The sequence below is a fragment of the Corythoichthys intestinalis genome, chromosome 6, assembly GCF_030265065.1.
Source record: "Corythoichthys intestinalis isolate RoL2023-P3 chromosome 6, ASM3026506v1, whole genome shotgun sequence".
Taxonomy (NCBI): Eukaryota; Metazoa; Chordata; class Actinopteri; order Syngnathiformes; family Syngnathidae; genus Corythoichthys; species Corythoichthys intestinalis.
In genome coordinates this window covers 4,496,700-4,510,572 of record NC_080400.1, presented here as the reverse complement: position 1 = coordinate 4,510,572, position 13,873 = coordinate 4,496,700, and the positions used below count along the sequence as shown (strand labels likewise).

At 40.4% G+C, this 13,873-nt stretch overlaps 1 protein-coding gene across 2 annotated transcripts in view; it reads left to right on the top strand.

Annotated features, from left to right (window-relative positions):
• The window catches only part of usp16 (ubiquitin specific peptidase 16), a 42,444-nt gene that overhangs the window by 613 nt on the left and 27,958 nt on the right, over positions 1 to 13,873 (top strand). For both annotated transcript variants that reach the window (XM_057838434.1, XM_057838436.1), the window contains exons 2-9: positions 111 to 187; positions 292 to 488; positions 551 to 654; positions 3,480 to 3,592; positions 3,660 to 3,859; positions 6,826 to 6,921; positions 9,302 to 9,432; positions 9,501 to 9,588. In XM_057838434.1, coding sequence (XP_057694417.1) covers positions 127 to 187; positions 292 to 488; positions 551 to 654; positions 3,480 to 3,592; positions 3,660 to 3,859; positions 6,826 to 6,921; positions 9,302 to 9,432; positions 9,501 to 9,588 — 990 coding nt within the window. In that variant the 5' untranslated portion in view covers positions 111 to 126. The remainder of the gene's footprint in view (positions 1 to 110; positions 188 to 291; positions 489 to 550; positions 655 to 3,479; positions 3,593 to 3,659; positions 3,860 to 6,825; positions 6,922 to 9,301; positions 9,433 to 9,500; positions 9,589 to 13,873) is intronic.

Genomic DNA, 13,873 nt, shown 5'->3' with positions numbered 1-13,873 from the left:
TACGTTATGATAATACGTGCTCGTATTTGACTTTGAATTTGACGTAATTGGCTTGTTTTTAAGCAATATTACAACAAAAACACGTCATGTGTGGTTTCCGTCTGTAACAGCGGAAAATAGGGGAACATGGGGAAGAAAAAAGCAAAGGTCAGGAGATCCAGAGAAGATGATGAGATTGAAATGACAGGTAAGCATGGCTACATTTTGACAACAGTGATGACCAAGTAGTTTGAATTATCTCAAAAATTGCTTTTTATTTATTGTTTTTTTTTTTTTAAATACTCGTCGAAGGTCCAGTTTGCAGGCACGTTAGGAAAGGCACAGACCAGACTCTTCTCAAGAAGATCTCGGGCATGTTGGATTGGACGTGTTGCCAGGACTGTAAAAATGAAGAAAACAAGAACATTAGCACCAAACCATCTGCGGACTCTGACGACGACAAGGATACGGTGGTGGAAGTGTGGATGTGCATGAAATGTGGCCACAGAGTGAGTACCGAAGATTGAATTTATTTGTTTGGGTGGTGTTTGATTCCAACTTTTCTTCAAAGGGATGTGGACGAAGCTCCAAGAACCAGCACGCCATCAAACACTACGAAGCGCCCCGCTCGGATTCGCATTGCTTGGTGATCAGTTTGGACAGCTGGAGTGTTTGGTAAGTGGCTTTGGAATTTGCTTACTTGATTTAAACTGGGAAAGTCAAAACGGATTGTACGTCTAGTGCCGTCAATGGCAGTGAAAGTTGAGCGTTCGCAGCTAGGCCGACCAGTTTGAGTCACATGTTCATTTTAGGGTACTTACGGATCACTTTATGTTCATTTGAGGAGATTTTGGGGTCACTTCTTGTACAATTTGGCTGATTTCCTGTTGATTTCAGGACATTTTTGGGTCAATTTCTGTTCAATGGTCACCCCCTGTTGTTTTGGGTCACTTTTTTTTGGTTTTGGGCCACTTATGGGTCACTTTCTGTTGATTCCGCGTGACTTTCTGATGATCCTTGGTCACTTTCTGATAGGAGTGTCAAAATATATCAAAATGGTGATACATCGTGACTCTCTATCCAAAAAGATTAACAATATGCTCCCGCCAAGGATTAATTTTTCGTTTTAAATAGATGTTTAAAAAAAGAAGAAAGAAGGAACCAACAATTTGCTTGCAAAATTTTCCACGAGAATGGTGTATTTTACCTGACTGGCTGCCATTGATGCCTCGCGTTGTCAGTTGCACTGAAACCGGAGCATTCGCAGCCAGTCTTTCCGGTTTTGGTGGCATTTACAGGCCATTTCCTGTTGATTTTGAGTCAGTATTCATTTTGGGAGACTTCCTGTTAAGCAACACTAGGTAACTTTTTAGTTTTGGTTGATTTTAGCGACGCCGGTGGACAAAAGCGGTAGTGTTTTGCCTAAAGGAAGACTGCGTTTCCCATGAGGACCAGCGCACACTCGCACAGTGTTGTAAAATCATAATCTCCCGGTCGCCTGCCGATGAATTAAATGACATGTTTCCAGCGGCTGTGTGAAGGATGAATAGGAATAAAGCAATGAATCGAGTTGTGGCTAAACAATAGCATATGTTGGTTACCAAACGTGTGGCTTAGTGTAGCCGTGCCACTCGTCCGTGCTGAATTTGGTTGGGGGGGGGGGGGTGAAAGCCAGCGAGTGAAAGCTGGGCCAATGTTTATTGTTGAGTATCCTTTTATTCCTGGTTATCGTTTGAATTTGAACAGTTCTGATTCCGATTCCATGTTTCGATTCCGGTTCCAAACAATTCTTGATTCTGATTCTTTTAATAGGCAGGGTATAAAAGAAATTGCATAGTTTATATTAATTTCTTAACTTCTCGATTATTTTTTTTTTTTTAATTATATGAACTTTCAATGAACCATGAATTTCTCATAAGGGCTATTTTTAACTTGTATATGGCGGAAAACACTCAGGTGACTTGAAGTTCTGCTCTGAGACCCCAATTTGGCCGAATTTTAAAACTGCCCTATACTAGTATGTGTGTGTCAGTGCCTATTTTGTAAATCATAAGGTACAGTAACAAAAAAAGCGATAGTTATGAGGTAGATAACCGTGACCTATTGACACACTATGTTTTTCATTGTGACGTAATTTGGTAAAAAGTTCAAAATATGCGAGTGAATAATTTTTTTCAAGTCGTTTTTTTCTATACTAAATATTAAACATCAATTAATGATTCTAAGCTAAAAAAACCTGACACTTGGAATAATATATAAAATTGCTTCTTTTTATGGCTGGGCTAAAATAAAAGTGGTAGCGCGGTGTCTGTAAACGGGGGTTTCCAGGGTAAAACGGGCAAATTAAACATGGTTCGGGGGCTTAATATGCCATAAAACTTCTATGGCAGCATATAGACATATTGTTCTATCAAACACAACAGTTCGTTTGGCCTAGAATACAGCAGTTTATTTTAAAGAGGGTACAAGAGGAGAAACTGCTTTGTCTGTTTTCCGCCATAGAAATATCAGTCTTTGAATTTTAATAAGGGCTGTCAAAATTATCGCGTTAACGGGCGGTAATTAATTTTTTAAATTTAATCACGTTAAAATATTGGACGTAATTAACGCACATGTCCCGCTCAAACAGATCAAAATGACAGCACAGTGCAATGTCCACTTGTTACTTGTGTTTTTTGGAGTTTTGTCGCCGTCTGCTGGCGCTTGGGTGCGACTGATTTTATGGGCTTAAGCACCCATGAGCATTGTGTAATTATTGACATCAACAATGGCGGGCTACTAGTTTATTTTTTGATTCAAAATTTTACTAATTTTATTAAAACGAAAACATTAAGAGGGTAAAATTTCTATAACTTGTACTAACATTTATCTTTTAAAAACTACAAGTCTTTCTATCCATGGATCGCTCTAACAGAATGTTAATAATGTTAATGCCATCTTGTTGATTTATTGTTATAATAAACAAATACAGTACTTATGTACCGTATGTTGAATGTACAGTATATATCAGTCTTATCTTTCCATTCCAACAATAATTTACAGAAAAATATGGCATATTTTATAGATGGTTTGAATTGCGATTAATTACGATTAATTCATTTTTAAGCTGTAATTAACTCGATTAAAAATTTTAATCGTTTGACAGCACTAATTTTAATATGATGATGTTTCTTTCCACAGTAGTGCACTTTCACAGAGATGTTTATTTTTCAAAAGCTCACGGAGGAAAAATGTTTACATATTATTTTGCCTATGTTTTAGAGTGTCTTATGCTGCAGGCATTTTGCATGTAATTGTGCTCCCACTAATGGGCTAAACTGGTGCAGAATAGCAAAGAAACACAAAAAAAATAACAACAACTTGTAAAAGCCAGTCCTGATTAGCAGCTGGTAAAATAGACAATCAGAAAATTTTTGTTGAGGAAAATTATTATATTTGTCTTCTCAGGCAGAAAGCGTGAGCGCATTTAACACCAATGTTGGTTCTCCCTTTTCGTCCAGGTGTTACGAATGCGACGATGAAGTGCGTTACTCCGGGACCAGTCAGTTGGCTCAACTAGTCAACGGTTTAAAAAAGAAAAGACAGCCAGATCCTCCGCCGACAACACCAAAAGGTAAAAGCGTAAAACCTCCGTTTGTCATGGAAGGCTTTGACATTTTTTCGCGGATTTCTCCGAGAAGGCAACGTTGCCGACGTGAGGCCGAAAATCGTCTCTTTCAAGACTGAAGAAGACGAAGACAAGGAGAACGTGAGGACCCGGAGCTGCGAGAGGAGGCCCGCCAAGAAGGAATCCATGTCCAGGTCGGACGACGACAGCGGCGTACCCGTACGGGGACTCAGCAACCTCGGGAATACTTGTTTCTTTAACGCTGTCATTCAGGTGAGTGAACACTTTCAGGGACAGGATTACAAACGTTAGCATGAGTTTGCCAGCATGGATCACGGAGTATGCGTTGAGATAGTTAATCATGTTTTAAATAATTTATTTTCACAAAATTGATCATTGATCAAAATTGACATTTGGGGGGCTGGGAAGGCTTGGGGGAACATGATTTGTGCATTTGGGCTGTCCAAAATGAGTATTTTGCGGTCGATTAGTGGATTACGTTATTCAAGAAAAGTTTAGGGCAAGTGACTATTTTTGGGAATAAAAATCCAAAATTATTATTTAGCATCTACAAGAGCAACGCCCACTTGGTGATGATAATGCATACTTAACAGGAAAACAGTCGATTATTTTTAATTAATTGTACCCTCCTGAATGCCACGAAATGTATTTTTAAAAAGTTGCCCGAGAGTTTAAGATGACGCTCGCCATGCTGAATGCTAATGCTAGCGAGAACGCAAATGCTATGTTAACGCTCCAAGCCACCTAGCATCGCGTTTGCAATGGCGTCACGTCTTCCTTCCCTCTTCTCTCCGCGTCTCTCAGACATCTTTCGTGTCATTCAACCAAATTGTAGAAATGCACGCCTTTACATCCTCAGTAACGGTAACTGCGTTGCGAAGATGGGAAAATTAGATTACTCACTACTAGGGATGGGAATCGAAATCCGATTCCAATTCGGAACCGGTTCCGAGTGTTTCGAGGCCTCGGCATCACAATGAAAAAGCCTTAACGATCCGTTTAACGATTCCTAAAGACGCGTATTGCGTCGTGACGTGTGTTGTTGTCCAGACGCATCAAACTAGCATGGCGCCAAGAACCACTCGCTCCAAAGTTTGACTACACTTCACCAGGAAAGAGTGTGAAAATGAAAGGTTACGACGGGTAAGCACGAGCATTGTAGCCATAAACATAACAATGACAGCACGTAGGTTCAAACGCTTGAAAGTGTCTTCACTTCATGAGGAAAAATTACAACAAAGCGACTTGCAGTCATTGCAAGGTGGAGATAACTGCATCGGGAGGGAATACGACTGCGCTGTCCCCAATAACAAACAGGTTTGCATCAACGTAAATCAGCACAGATTAGCTGCTAATAACAGTAATAAGAAATGGTTAGCATTCGTTCGCTAGCATTAGCACATCGTTCAAACCACTACACAACTGGATTTAAGTGTCCGATCGCGAGTGGAAACACAACAACAACAACAACAACACAAAAGATGATACATACAGGCGGTGCCTCTGTAGATATTAACATTAACAAAGAACGTAGGCTCGTAGAAGTGTTTCCCTCTCTCACTAACTCGCTCACTCATATGGATGCGGCATTTCTTCTTTGGGTGTAAGCGCGCTCTTCTTCACGTGAGCGCGTTCTACTTCGCGTGAGGAAGCGCAAGGGCGCCCCCACTTGAGCATGTAAGCGCCACAAAAACTAAAAGGCATGCAACTCAATGTAATGGTAAAATAATACACGTTGACCCAAACTGCGGCCCGCGGCCCAAATACGGCCCGCCTCCACATTTGGTCCGGCCATTTTGAATTTTTTTTTTCCCTCAATCGTGTTATTTATTTCCTGGCCTTTTCTTTGAAGAATTCAGAGAGGGTTATTTGGTTATTATCTATTTAATTAATAGTGTTTTTGTTATTAATTATTATTATTATTATTATAAAGAATCCAGAAAGGGTTATTTGATTGTGGCTTTCTGAAAAACAATAACTTTTTACATTTATGCACTTCTGCAATCGTCACACTTTTTCTGTTACAAACTGACCCCGGCCCCTCATCAGAGAAGGGAAAAGTTATGTGGCCCTCACAGGAAAAAGTTTGGGGACCCCTGCTTTAACACATATTGCCAAAGGCAGAACAACAACCTATCTGCCAATATATACCAATATTTTTTATTTCTATTAGATAAATGTTTCAGTAAAATGTTACAAATTCTTGTGTATTTGCCACTTATTGCCACAGTTAACATTGAGGCTTTGGGCCTCTTTTGATCTCGTTGTGAGTTTGTAAGGTGACTTCTGATTAAACAAACTCGATGCCAATCAAAACGTTTGTTGTTCTTTTCCCCCAAATTAGAATCGATAAAGAATCGAATCGTTAAGCAATATCGATAATGGAATCGGAATCGTAAAAATCCTATCAATTCCCATCCCTACTCACTACTGACAAAAATAATGCCGTTAGTAACAACACTTGTTATATGGATTTACGATCTGCCAGCTTGTTGTCTCCTGTCATCTTCCAAAATTACAACTGGGTGACGCTTCAGGTGTTCATTCACGGCCGACGTAGTATGCAAGCTTGGCATTGAAAAGACCGCACGGGATTTGAATTAGGATTATGGTCAAATTGTGGGTAAGGACTGGGATTTGGATTATGGTCGGGTTGGGGGTAAGGACTGGGATTTGCATGAGGATTATGGTCAGGTTGGGGGTAAGGACAGGGATTTGGATTAGGATCATGGTCTAGTTGGGGGCAGGGACCAGGATTTGCACATAAATCATGGCCAGGTTGGGGGTAGGGACTGGGATTTGAACATCGTTCTTGGCCAAGTTGGGGGTAAGGACCGGGATTTGCACATGGATAATGGCCAGGTTGGGGGTAAGGACCGGGATTTGCACATCGGTCTTGGCTAAATTGGGGGTAAGGACCGGGATTTTCACATGAACTATGGCCAGGTTGGGGGTAAGAACCAGAATTTCGTTGAAATAAATCCATGCTTTGGCCACTGTGGTTTTGCTTTTTTGGCTTTCCTTTCTTGCATACTGAACACTTCCAACTTTACACTCATATATTTTATTTTACCCTTCATTAACCATCGGCGGGATGGTGTGCTCGTCGATGGTTATTTACGTCATCAATGACGTCGAGTAGTCGGGACAGCTCCATTGTGCATGAAAGTTAATATTTAACAGATAATTTGAAAGTCCCTTCTTTCTCCTCTGTGCAGAACCTTTCTCAAACGCAGTTGCTGAGACAAACTCTCAACAAAGTGATGGATGACAAGATGAGCATCAGCGTCAAACCTGCGTCCTCCTCCAAATTGGTGCGTGTCAACAAAAGCTGTGACAGTTTACCGCAATGCTTTGTATCCCCAGGTATCGTACATACAGTATAGATAGATATGCTCCTGCCAAGTCTTAGAAGCCAAGGAAATGTCCCAAGATAACAGGTAGTATCCAACGAACAGGAGGTGACCTGGATTCGATTTAAAACCAGTAGGAAGTGACTTGGGAATGGCCCAAAATCAACAGGAAGTGACTCTGAAATGCCCCAAAATTAACGGGAAGTAAGCAATGAACAGGAAATGACTAAAAATGCTCTCTAATCAACAGCAAATAATCCAAAATGTACAGGTCGTGACTCAAAATCAACAGGAAGTGACTTGGCAGTGACCCAAAATAAAAGAGGAAGTGCCCAATGAACCGGAAGTGACGAAGAAATGCTCCAATGTTAACGGGATGTGACCCATAAATGGTTTACAATTGACAGGAAATGATTCAAATACATAGGAAATGACTCAAAATCAATAGAAAGTGACTCAGAAATGCCCCAAAATTAGCGGGAAGTAACCAATAAACAGGAAGTAGCAAAAAAATGCTCTGAAGCAACAGGAAATAATCCAGAATGTACAAGAAGTGACTCAAAATCAACAGGAAGTGACCCAAAATCAACAGAAAGTGCCCAATGAACTGAAAGTGGCTTGGATTTGCCCCCAAATCAACAGGAACTAACCCAGAAATTCCCCCAAATTAATGGAAAGTGACCCATACACAGTTTCATATCAACAGGAAATGACTCAAAATCAACAGGAAGTGATTCAGAAATGCCCCCAAATTAGCGGGAAGTAACCAATGAACAGGAAATGACTAGAAATGCTCCGAAACCAACAGGAAATAATCCAAAATCTATAGGAAGTGACTCGGGAATGACCCAAAATAAGCAGGACGTGCCGTATGAACCGAAAGTGACCTGGATTTGCAATAAACAGGAAGTGTCATGGAAATGACCCAAAATGAACAGAAAGTGTCCAATGAACAGGAAATGACTATAGACCCTACTCACCTACGTCACAAAATGACGTGTGGCTGTAACCGGCCGCCATATTGTCCGTAATTTTTAGACCTATTCTCATTGTTTTCAATTAGTCGTGCAAGTTATAGAGCAATTCATGGAAGCCCCGGTGTTATCTGACGCTGTAAACTCATTGGATGCTTTGCATAAAAGGAGTTATGTGGAAAAGCTTCAGTTTATCCATTCGCCAGATCCATATTTGATGCCTAAATCGATGTTTTTCGACCCGCTGTCTTCGCCGTCTTTGCCCGACATCTGCTACCCTGATATTTACAAGTATCTTGTCCACACAAAATCAGCCTATTCTCACGAAAGTTTGAAAAACTTTAAGAGCTTGAAGGCTTATAAATACTTCGTTGCTGGTTGGGTGAAACAGGTCCTCGCCCACGAAAATTCGGCAGGAATCTATCTTGTGCTCGGGAAGGTGAGTTACGATATTTTCAGTTCAAAATCTTTTGTTCTTGCTAACATCCACTGTCAAGTCTAATATATTTCATGTCATTTGTCAATGGAGCTAGGGCTTTTAATGTTTATATGGTTTAGCGATAGCACTCTCACTACATACATAAATAATTTGTAATAAATATGAAGTGCGATAGCACTACTCCAGATTGTCCCTAGTTGAATTTATTTTTTGGCTTTTGACCTCAATAGTGAAATTGTAAATTAATTGTATGACAACTGTCTTATTATCCCCTTATAATTATATATTTTCAGGTAGTTCATTCACAACGTCTGAGTGTATGTTGTCGGCGATTAGCCTAGCAATGATCTTAATTGTGGTTGTCAGCCCAAAACCCTCTAAATACATATTAAATGCATCTTACCAGATATAAAATGACAACTACATAATCCGTGGTAGTCGTTTGGAGCCCAGTTTTCTCGTCGAATTGCAGCATTCCATCTCGCTCTCCTCTCCGGGTCTCACGGAATACGGTAAAACTTCAAGTCTCTCCGTCTATCTTCTCTGTTTTTGCAACCGACCGCCACACACGACTTCACCATTTTGATTATTAATGTTAACGAGCAGAAAAAAACGCCATAATAGGAGGAATTTACGAAGCAGTAATGCATTAACATGACGAGTAGACGGACAACATGGCGCAGGGGCGTGGCTGTGACGTCACGTGAGTAGGGTCTATAGAATGCTCGAAAATCAGCTTTTGCTCCTCCCAGTCCTGTCAAATTTTCGAATTTGCAAAATGTGTAGCATGATGCTAGTTAGCATTAGCCCTTTTAAACGTATAAAATTAGCGCTTCGGAGAGGAAAAAGTAGCGGCTAATAGTCCAGATTTTTTTTTTTTTTTATTATAAAATTTAGGTTAAAGCATTTTCTTTTTTTGTGAGCACAGAAAACCATCGTGGCCGAACTGGACCGACCCGGCTCGCTAACGACTGCGATGAATCAGCTTCTCAACGAAATCCAAGAGTCGAAGAGGGACGTGGTGACGCCGCAGGAGCTGTTCACGCAAGTTTGCACAAAGTGAGTGCCGGCCGCCGCAAATTCTCGCCGGCTTTCGGCGTCCTTTCACGGTTTTGTCCTTTTCGCAGAGCCGCCAGGTTTAAAGGATTTCAGCAGCAAGATAGTCAGGAGCTGCTGCGCTACCTGCTGGACGGCATGAGGGCAGAGGAAAGCAAAGTAAGGGCGTGATGGGAAAACCCATTGGCAGTGTATCAAATACTTGTTCTCCCCACTGTAGATGGCTGTACTTTGTGTGCCGATTATCGCGCCAAGAATTGATATGTCGTTCGAAAAAGATGTCAGTGTTTGGTAGTGATAAAGCAATCAAACATGTCTGAATTTTCCAGGACAATAGTGTCTACAGTGTATCACAAAAGTGAGTACACCCCTGGCATTTCTGCAGATATTCAAGTACCGGTATATCTTTTCATGGGAAAACACTGACAAAATGACACTTTGACACAATGAAAAGTAGTCTGTGTGCAGCTTATATAATAGAGTTCATTTATTTTGCCCTCAAAATAACTCAAAATATAGCCATTAATATCTAAACCTCTGGCAAAAAAAGTGAGTACACCCCTAAATGTCTAAATTGAGTACTGCTTGTCATTTTCCCTCCAAAATGTCATGTGACTCGTTACAGGAGTGCTGTCAGCATTGCTGCAGAATTTGAAGAGGTGGGTGGGGGGGGTCAGCATGTTAGTGCTCAGACCTTACGGCACACTCTACATCAAATTGGTGTGCATGGCTGTCACCCCAGGAGGAAGCCTCTTCTGAAGATGATACACAAGAAAGCCCCCCCATGTCTTCAGCAAACTGTTTGCGGGCTTTCTTATGTACCGTCATTTTCTTTGTTTGATGTCATTTATGTTTGTCCATTCTATTGATGCCAATGTACTTGGATTTCATTGACGCCTATGTAAGTCGATGCCGTTGACAGCCATGGACGTCCAAAATTTTTTCCCATTCATTTTCAATAGCAAAAAAACAATGTCCCCAAATCAACAAAAGACCAGATATCAATAGGACGTGTCCCCTAAATTCCCCAAATGACCTGATATGACTGGGACATGTCCCCAAATGACCTGATATGACCAGGACACGCCACCAAATGTCCCCAAGTGACCTGATATGACCAGGACATGCCCCTCAAATGTCCTTAAATGACCTGATATGACCAGGACACCACCCCAAATGTCCCCAAATGAACTGATATGACCAGGACACCCCCCTCCCCAAATGTCCCCAAATTAACTGATATGACCAGGACAAATCCCCCAAAATGAACTGACATGACCAGGACACCCCCCAAATGACCTGATATGACCAGGACACGTCCCCCCAAATGTCCCCAAATGACTTGATATGACCAAGACATGTTTGCCAAATGTCCCCAATTCAACACACTTGATATTGTCCCCGAAATATCCCCAAATCCACCTGGGCGGGGCTGGACAGCAGTATTTTCTCCAGGAATTGCAGTTTCTAGTTGGCATGTTGATTTTGGAGCATTTCCGGGTCACAATAAGACAAAACAATTGGACAATACAGACCGGTCTGGGCCCCCTGTCTCTATTCACCTTTCGGTCATTCTTGGTTTCAAGGGAGGGCCCAGCTTTCAGGGCACATCAGCTTTTAAAGGGTATGTCATGCCCTGGGAAAATGTTAATGTTCCATCATTTATCCATAAAAGCATGCCTTTTGTATTCATATCATGCCACATTGTGTGCGTGACGTCATTACAAGTGAAAAGAGTGCCACCGGCCACTAGGGGGGCAGCGCCTGTCTGCATCAATAGAATTCCTTCTAGCGAGGGGAGAATTAGCGGTGTTTTGAGCTGTTTATGCTGTTGCATTGTGTTCGTCCTGCACATATTCCAGGTTCCCTCATGAAGAAACACCCCTCGTTGTCAATAAAAGACAATTCAGAATTGTTTCTTCAACAAGAAAAAGGCTCAGTGCTTTAATACTGAATGGCGGCGATGATGGCAGACAATTTCGTTTCTAGTTTCAGCGACGAATCCGATGTAACGAATGTTCATCTAATGGTGACGAGGAGAGTTACGAAGCTTTAATTGGTGTTTTAGGTTACCAATTTGAGCCCAAACGAACGCCAATGCAGCGTAATGAAACGGTCATTGAGGGGAGCAATGACACTGATGAAACATCGGCAGCAGATCGTGTGGGAAACACCAATGATTTGTTTTGTGACACCGTGACTGCAAAATAAAGGAATGCATAGAATAATTATCATTTATTGCGCTATCATAGCTTTTCGCTCTGCCAACAGACACAAATATGAATGGGATCAGAGGATTTGTTCTATATATTTTACGAACAATAATTTATACATGTGTCCAGTCCTGTATCAAATGCGTGACATTTTTTTATTATAAAAGAGTACTCACTCTGGCCATTTTGAGCTTGGCTGCTCCTCTCCTTTGCTTAGCCTTAGCCTCCTTTGCCAGTCATCGTCCTCTTTCTTGATATCTCGGGACATTTAGGTGGTGCGTGTATGGTCGGCACCGCATCTCCTTTGAGCAGCAATCTTTTAGCAAAATCCGATTTCACTTGTCCATAGTTCGAGAAGCTTTCAGGTGGAAAATGCGCACCACAGAAAAGCGTGCCGGAGGCTGTCTCTAGAAAATTAGCCCTCTTTGCACGGACGAACTTTACCCATTGTCTGCGTAGTCCAGCTTTTTTTTTTCGCGTTCGGGAACTCATGGATACTATATTCCGATAAATAACTATTTGTACACCACATAGCACAGCAGTTTTGAACCATTTTTGTGATGTTTTCGTCAAACAAACCCCAACGCTACTGGCTCTCGTCGTTAAAAAACAATGGCACCTGGCTCCGCCTCGACTGTCAATCACTTGTCATGACGTCCCCGCCCCATTCGGCTGTTTCCGGAACACTTTCGGGAATGTTCGTCATTTTCGATCTATTTTCGATAATTGCTCATTAATGTGATTGATTTTTTTGTTAACTTTATCAATATTTGTTATCTTGGCACATAACGGTTCTATTGATGTCTCACACCCCCTTTGCCGCTACATACCCTTTAAGTCTATATGCAAATGAACAAGTGAGCCCACTCCCAGTGGGCGTAACTAAGGCATTCATATAATGTATTGACACACCAAACAACAAGTTTCATCACGAATAGAAGATAAAGACTTTCTGTTAACTGATAACAAATTGTGAGATGTCATCAGGGCAAACATTCATTTGGCCTATTTGCCCCCTCTTACAGTAATAACATGTAAAGACAGGAATGCTCTTACATTGATTACAAAATTCTAAGAGGGTCTGGAACCCCTCAAGTCTTCTGGTCACAAACCAAATAATACAGTCAGTAAATGACTTAGATTGTAATACATATTGTTTTAAAGTAATGAAAGAATATATGTGAAATATCAGAAATATTTCTCTACATTCTCAACAAAGTTTGAGTTTATACTATGGAGCAAAAAATGTATTAGTGTTATTACCATTTCCAATAAGTGGAATTTGAAAAACACTTTCCCCGTTTTTAATGGTTTTCACATTTTCATTCATAAATATGCATTTTCTCATAGAGCAACACTTTTTTAACAACTTTTTAAATCGGAGAATAGCAACCTATCAGTCAAACTTCTGGGATATTGATCTGGTCAGTTAAGTAGCAGAGGAGGTTGTTAATCAGATTCTGTTTGCATCTTTGTTGTTAATTAAATCAACAGGTGCAACAATAAGACTCAAGATTAGGCATGTGCCGGTATGAGATTCTGACGGTATGATAACCTTATGCAAAAATATCACGTTATCACGGTATTGCAATTACAGCTCTAAAATGTGTTACAGATATCTGGGTTAAAAAAAAAAAAATCCATTGAAAAGGAATATTTTTCAAAATATATTAGCAAATTGGAACATAAGTATAAAGTTAGAATATTATATGGTGGAAAAAAAGAAGACTGAAAAAGCAGTTTCTGCTCTTGCACCCCTCTTTAAAATAAACTGTATTTTAAGCCAAAATAACTGTTGTGTTTGATAGAATAATATGTCTACATGCTGCAATAGCAGATTCTTGGCGAATAAAGCCCCCGAACTATTTTTAATTTGTCCGTTTTACCCTGAAAACCCCTGTTTACAGACGTCGCGCAACCGTTTTTGTTTAAACCTAGCCATAAAAAGAAGGTAAGTTATCATATTTATTATTTGAAATGTGTCATTTTTAGCTCAGAATCATTGATTGATGTCAAATATGTAGTTTAAAATATTAAAGACTTCAAAAATTATTCACTCACATATTTTAAACTTTTAAACAAATTACGTCACAATGAAAAAATTGGTGTTTGTAAAAAAGTCACGGATATGTACCTCATAACTATCGCTTAATTGTATTTTTTTTCGTTACTGTCACATTTTCCCCAATATTTTAGATGATAAATATTCGGTCCAAACAAAGAAAAATCGA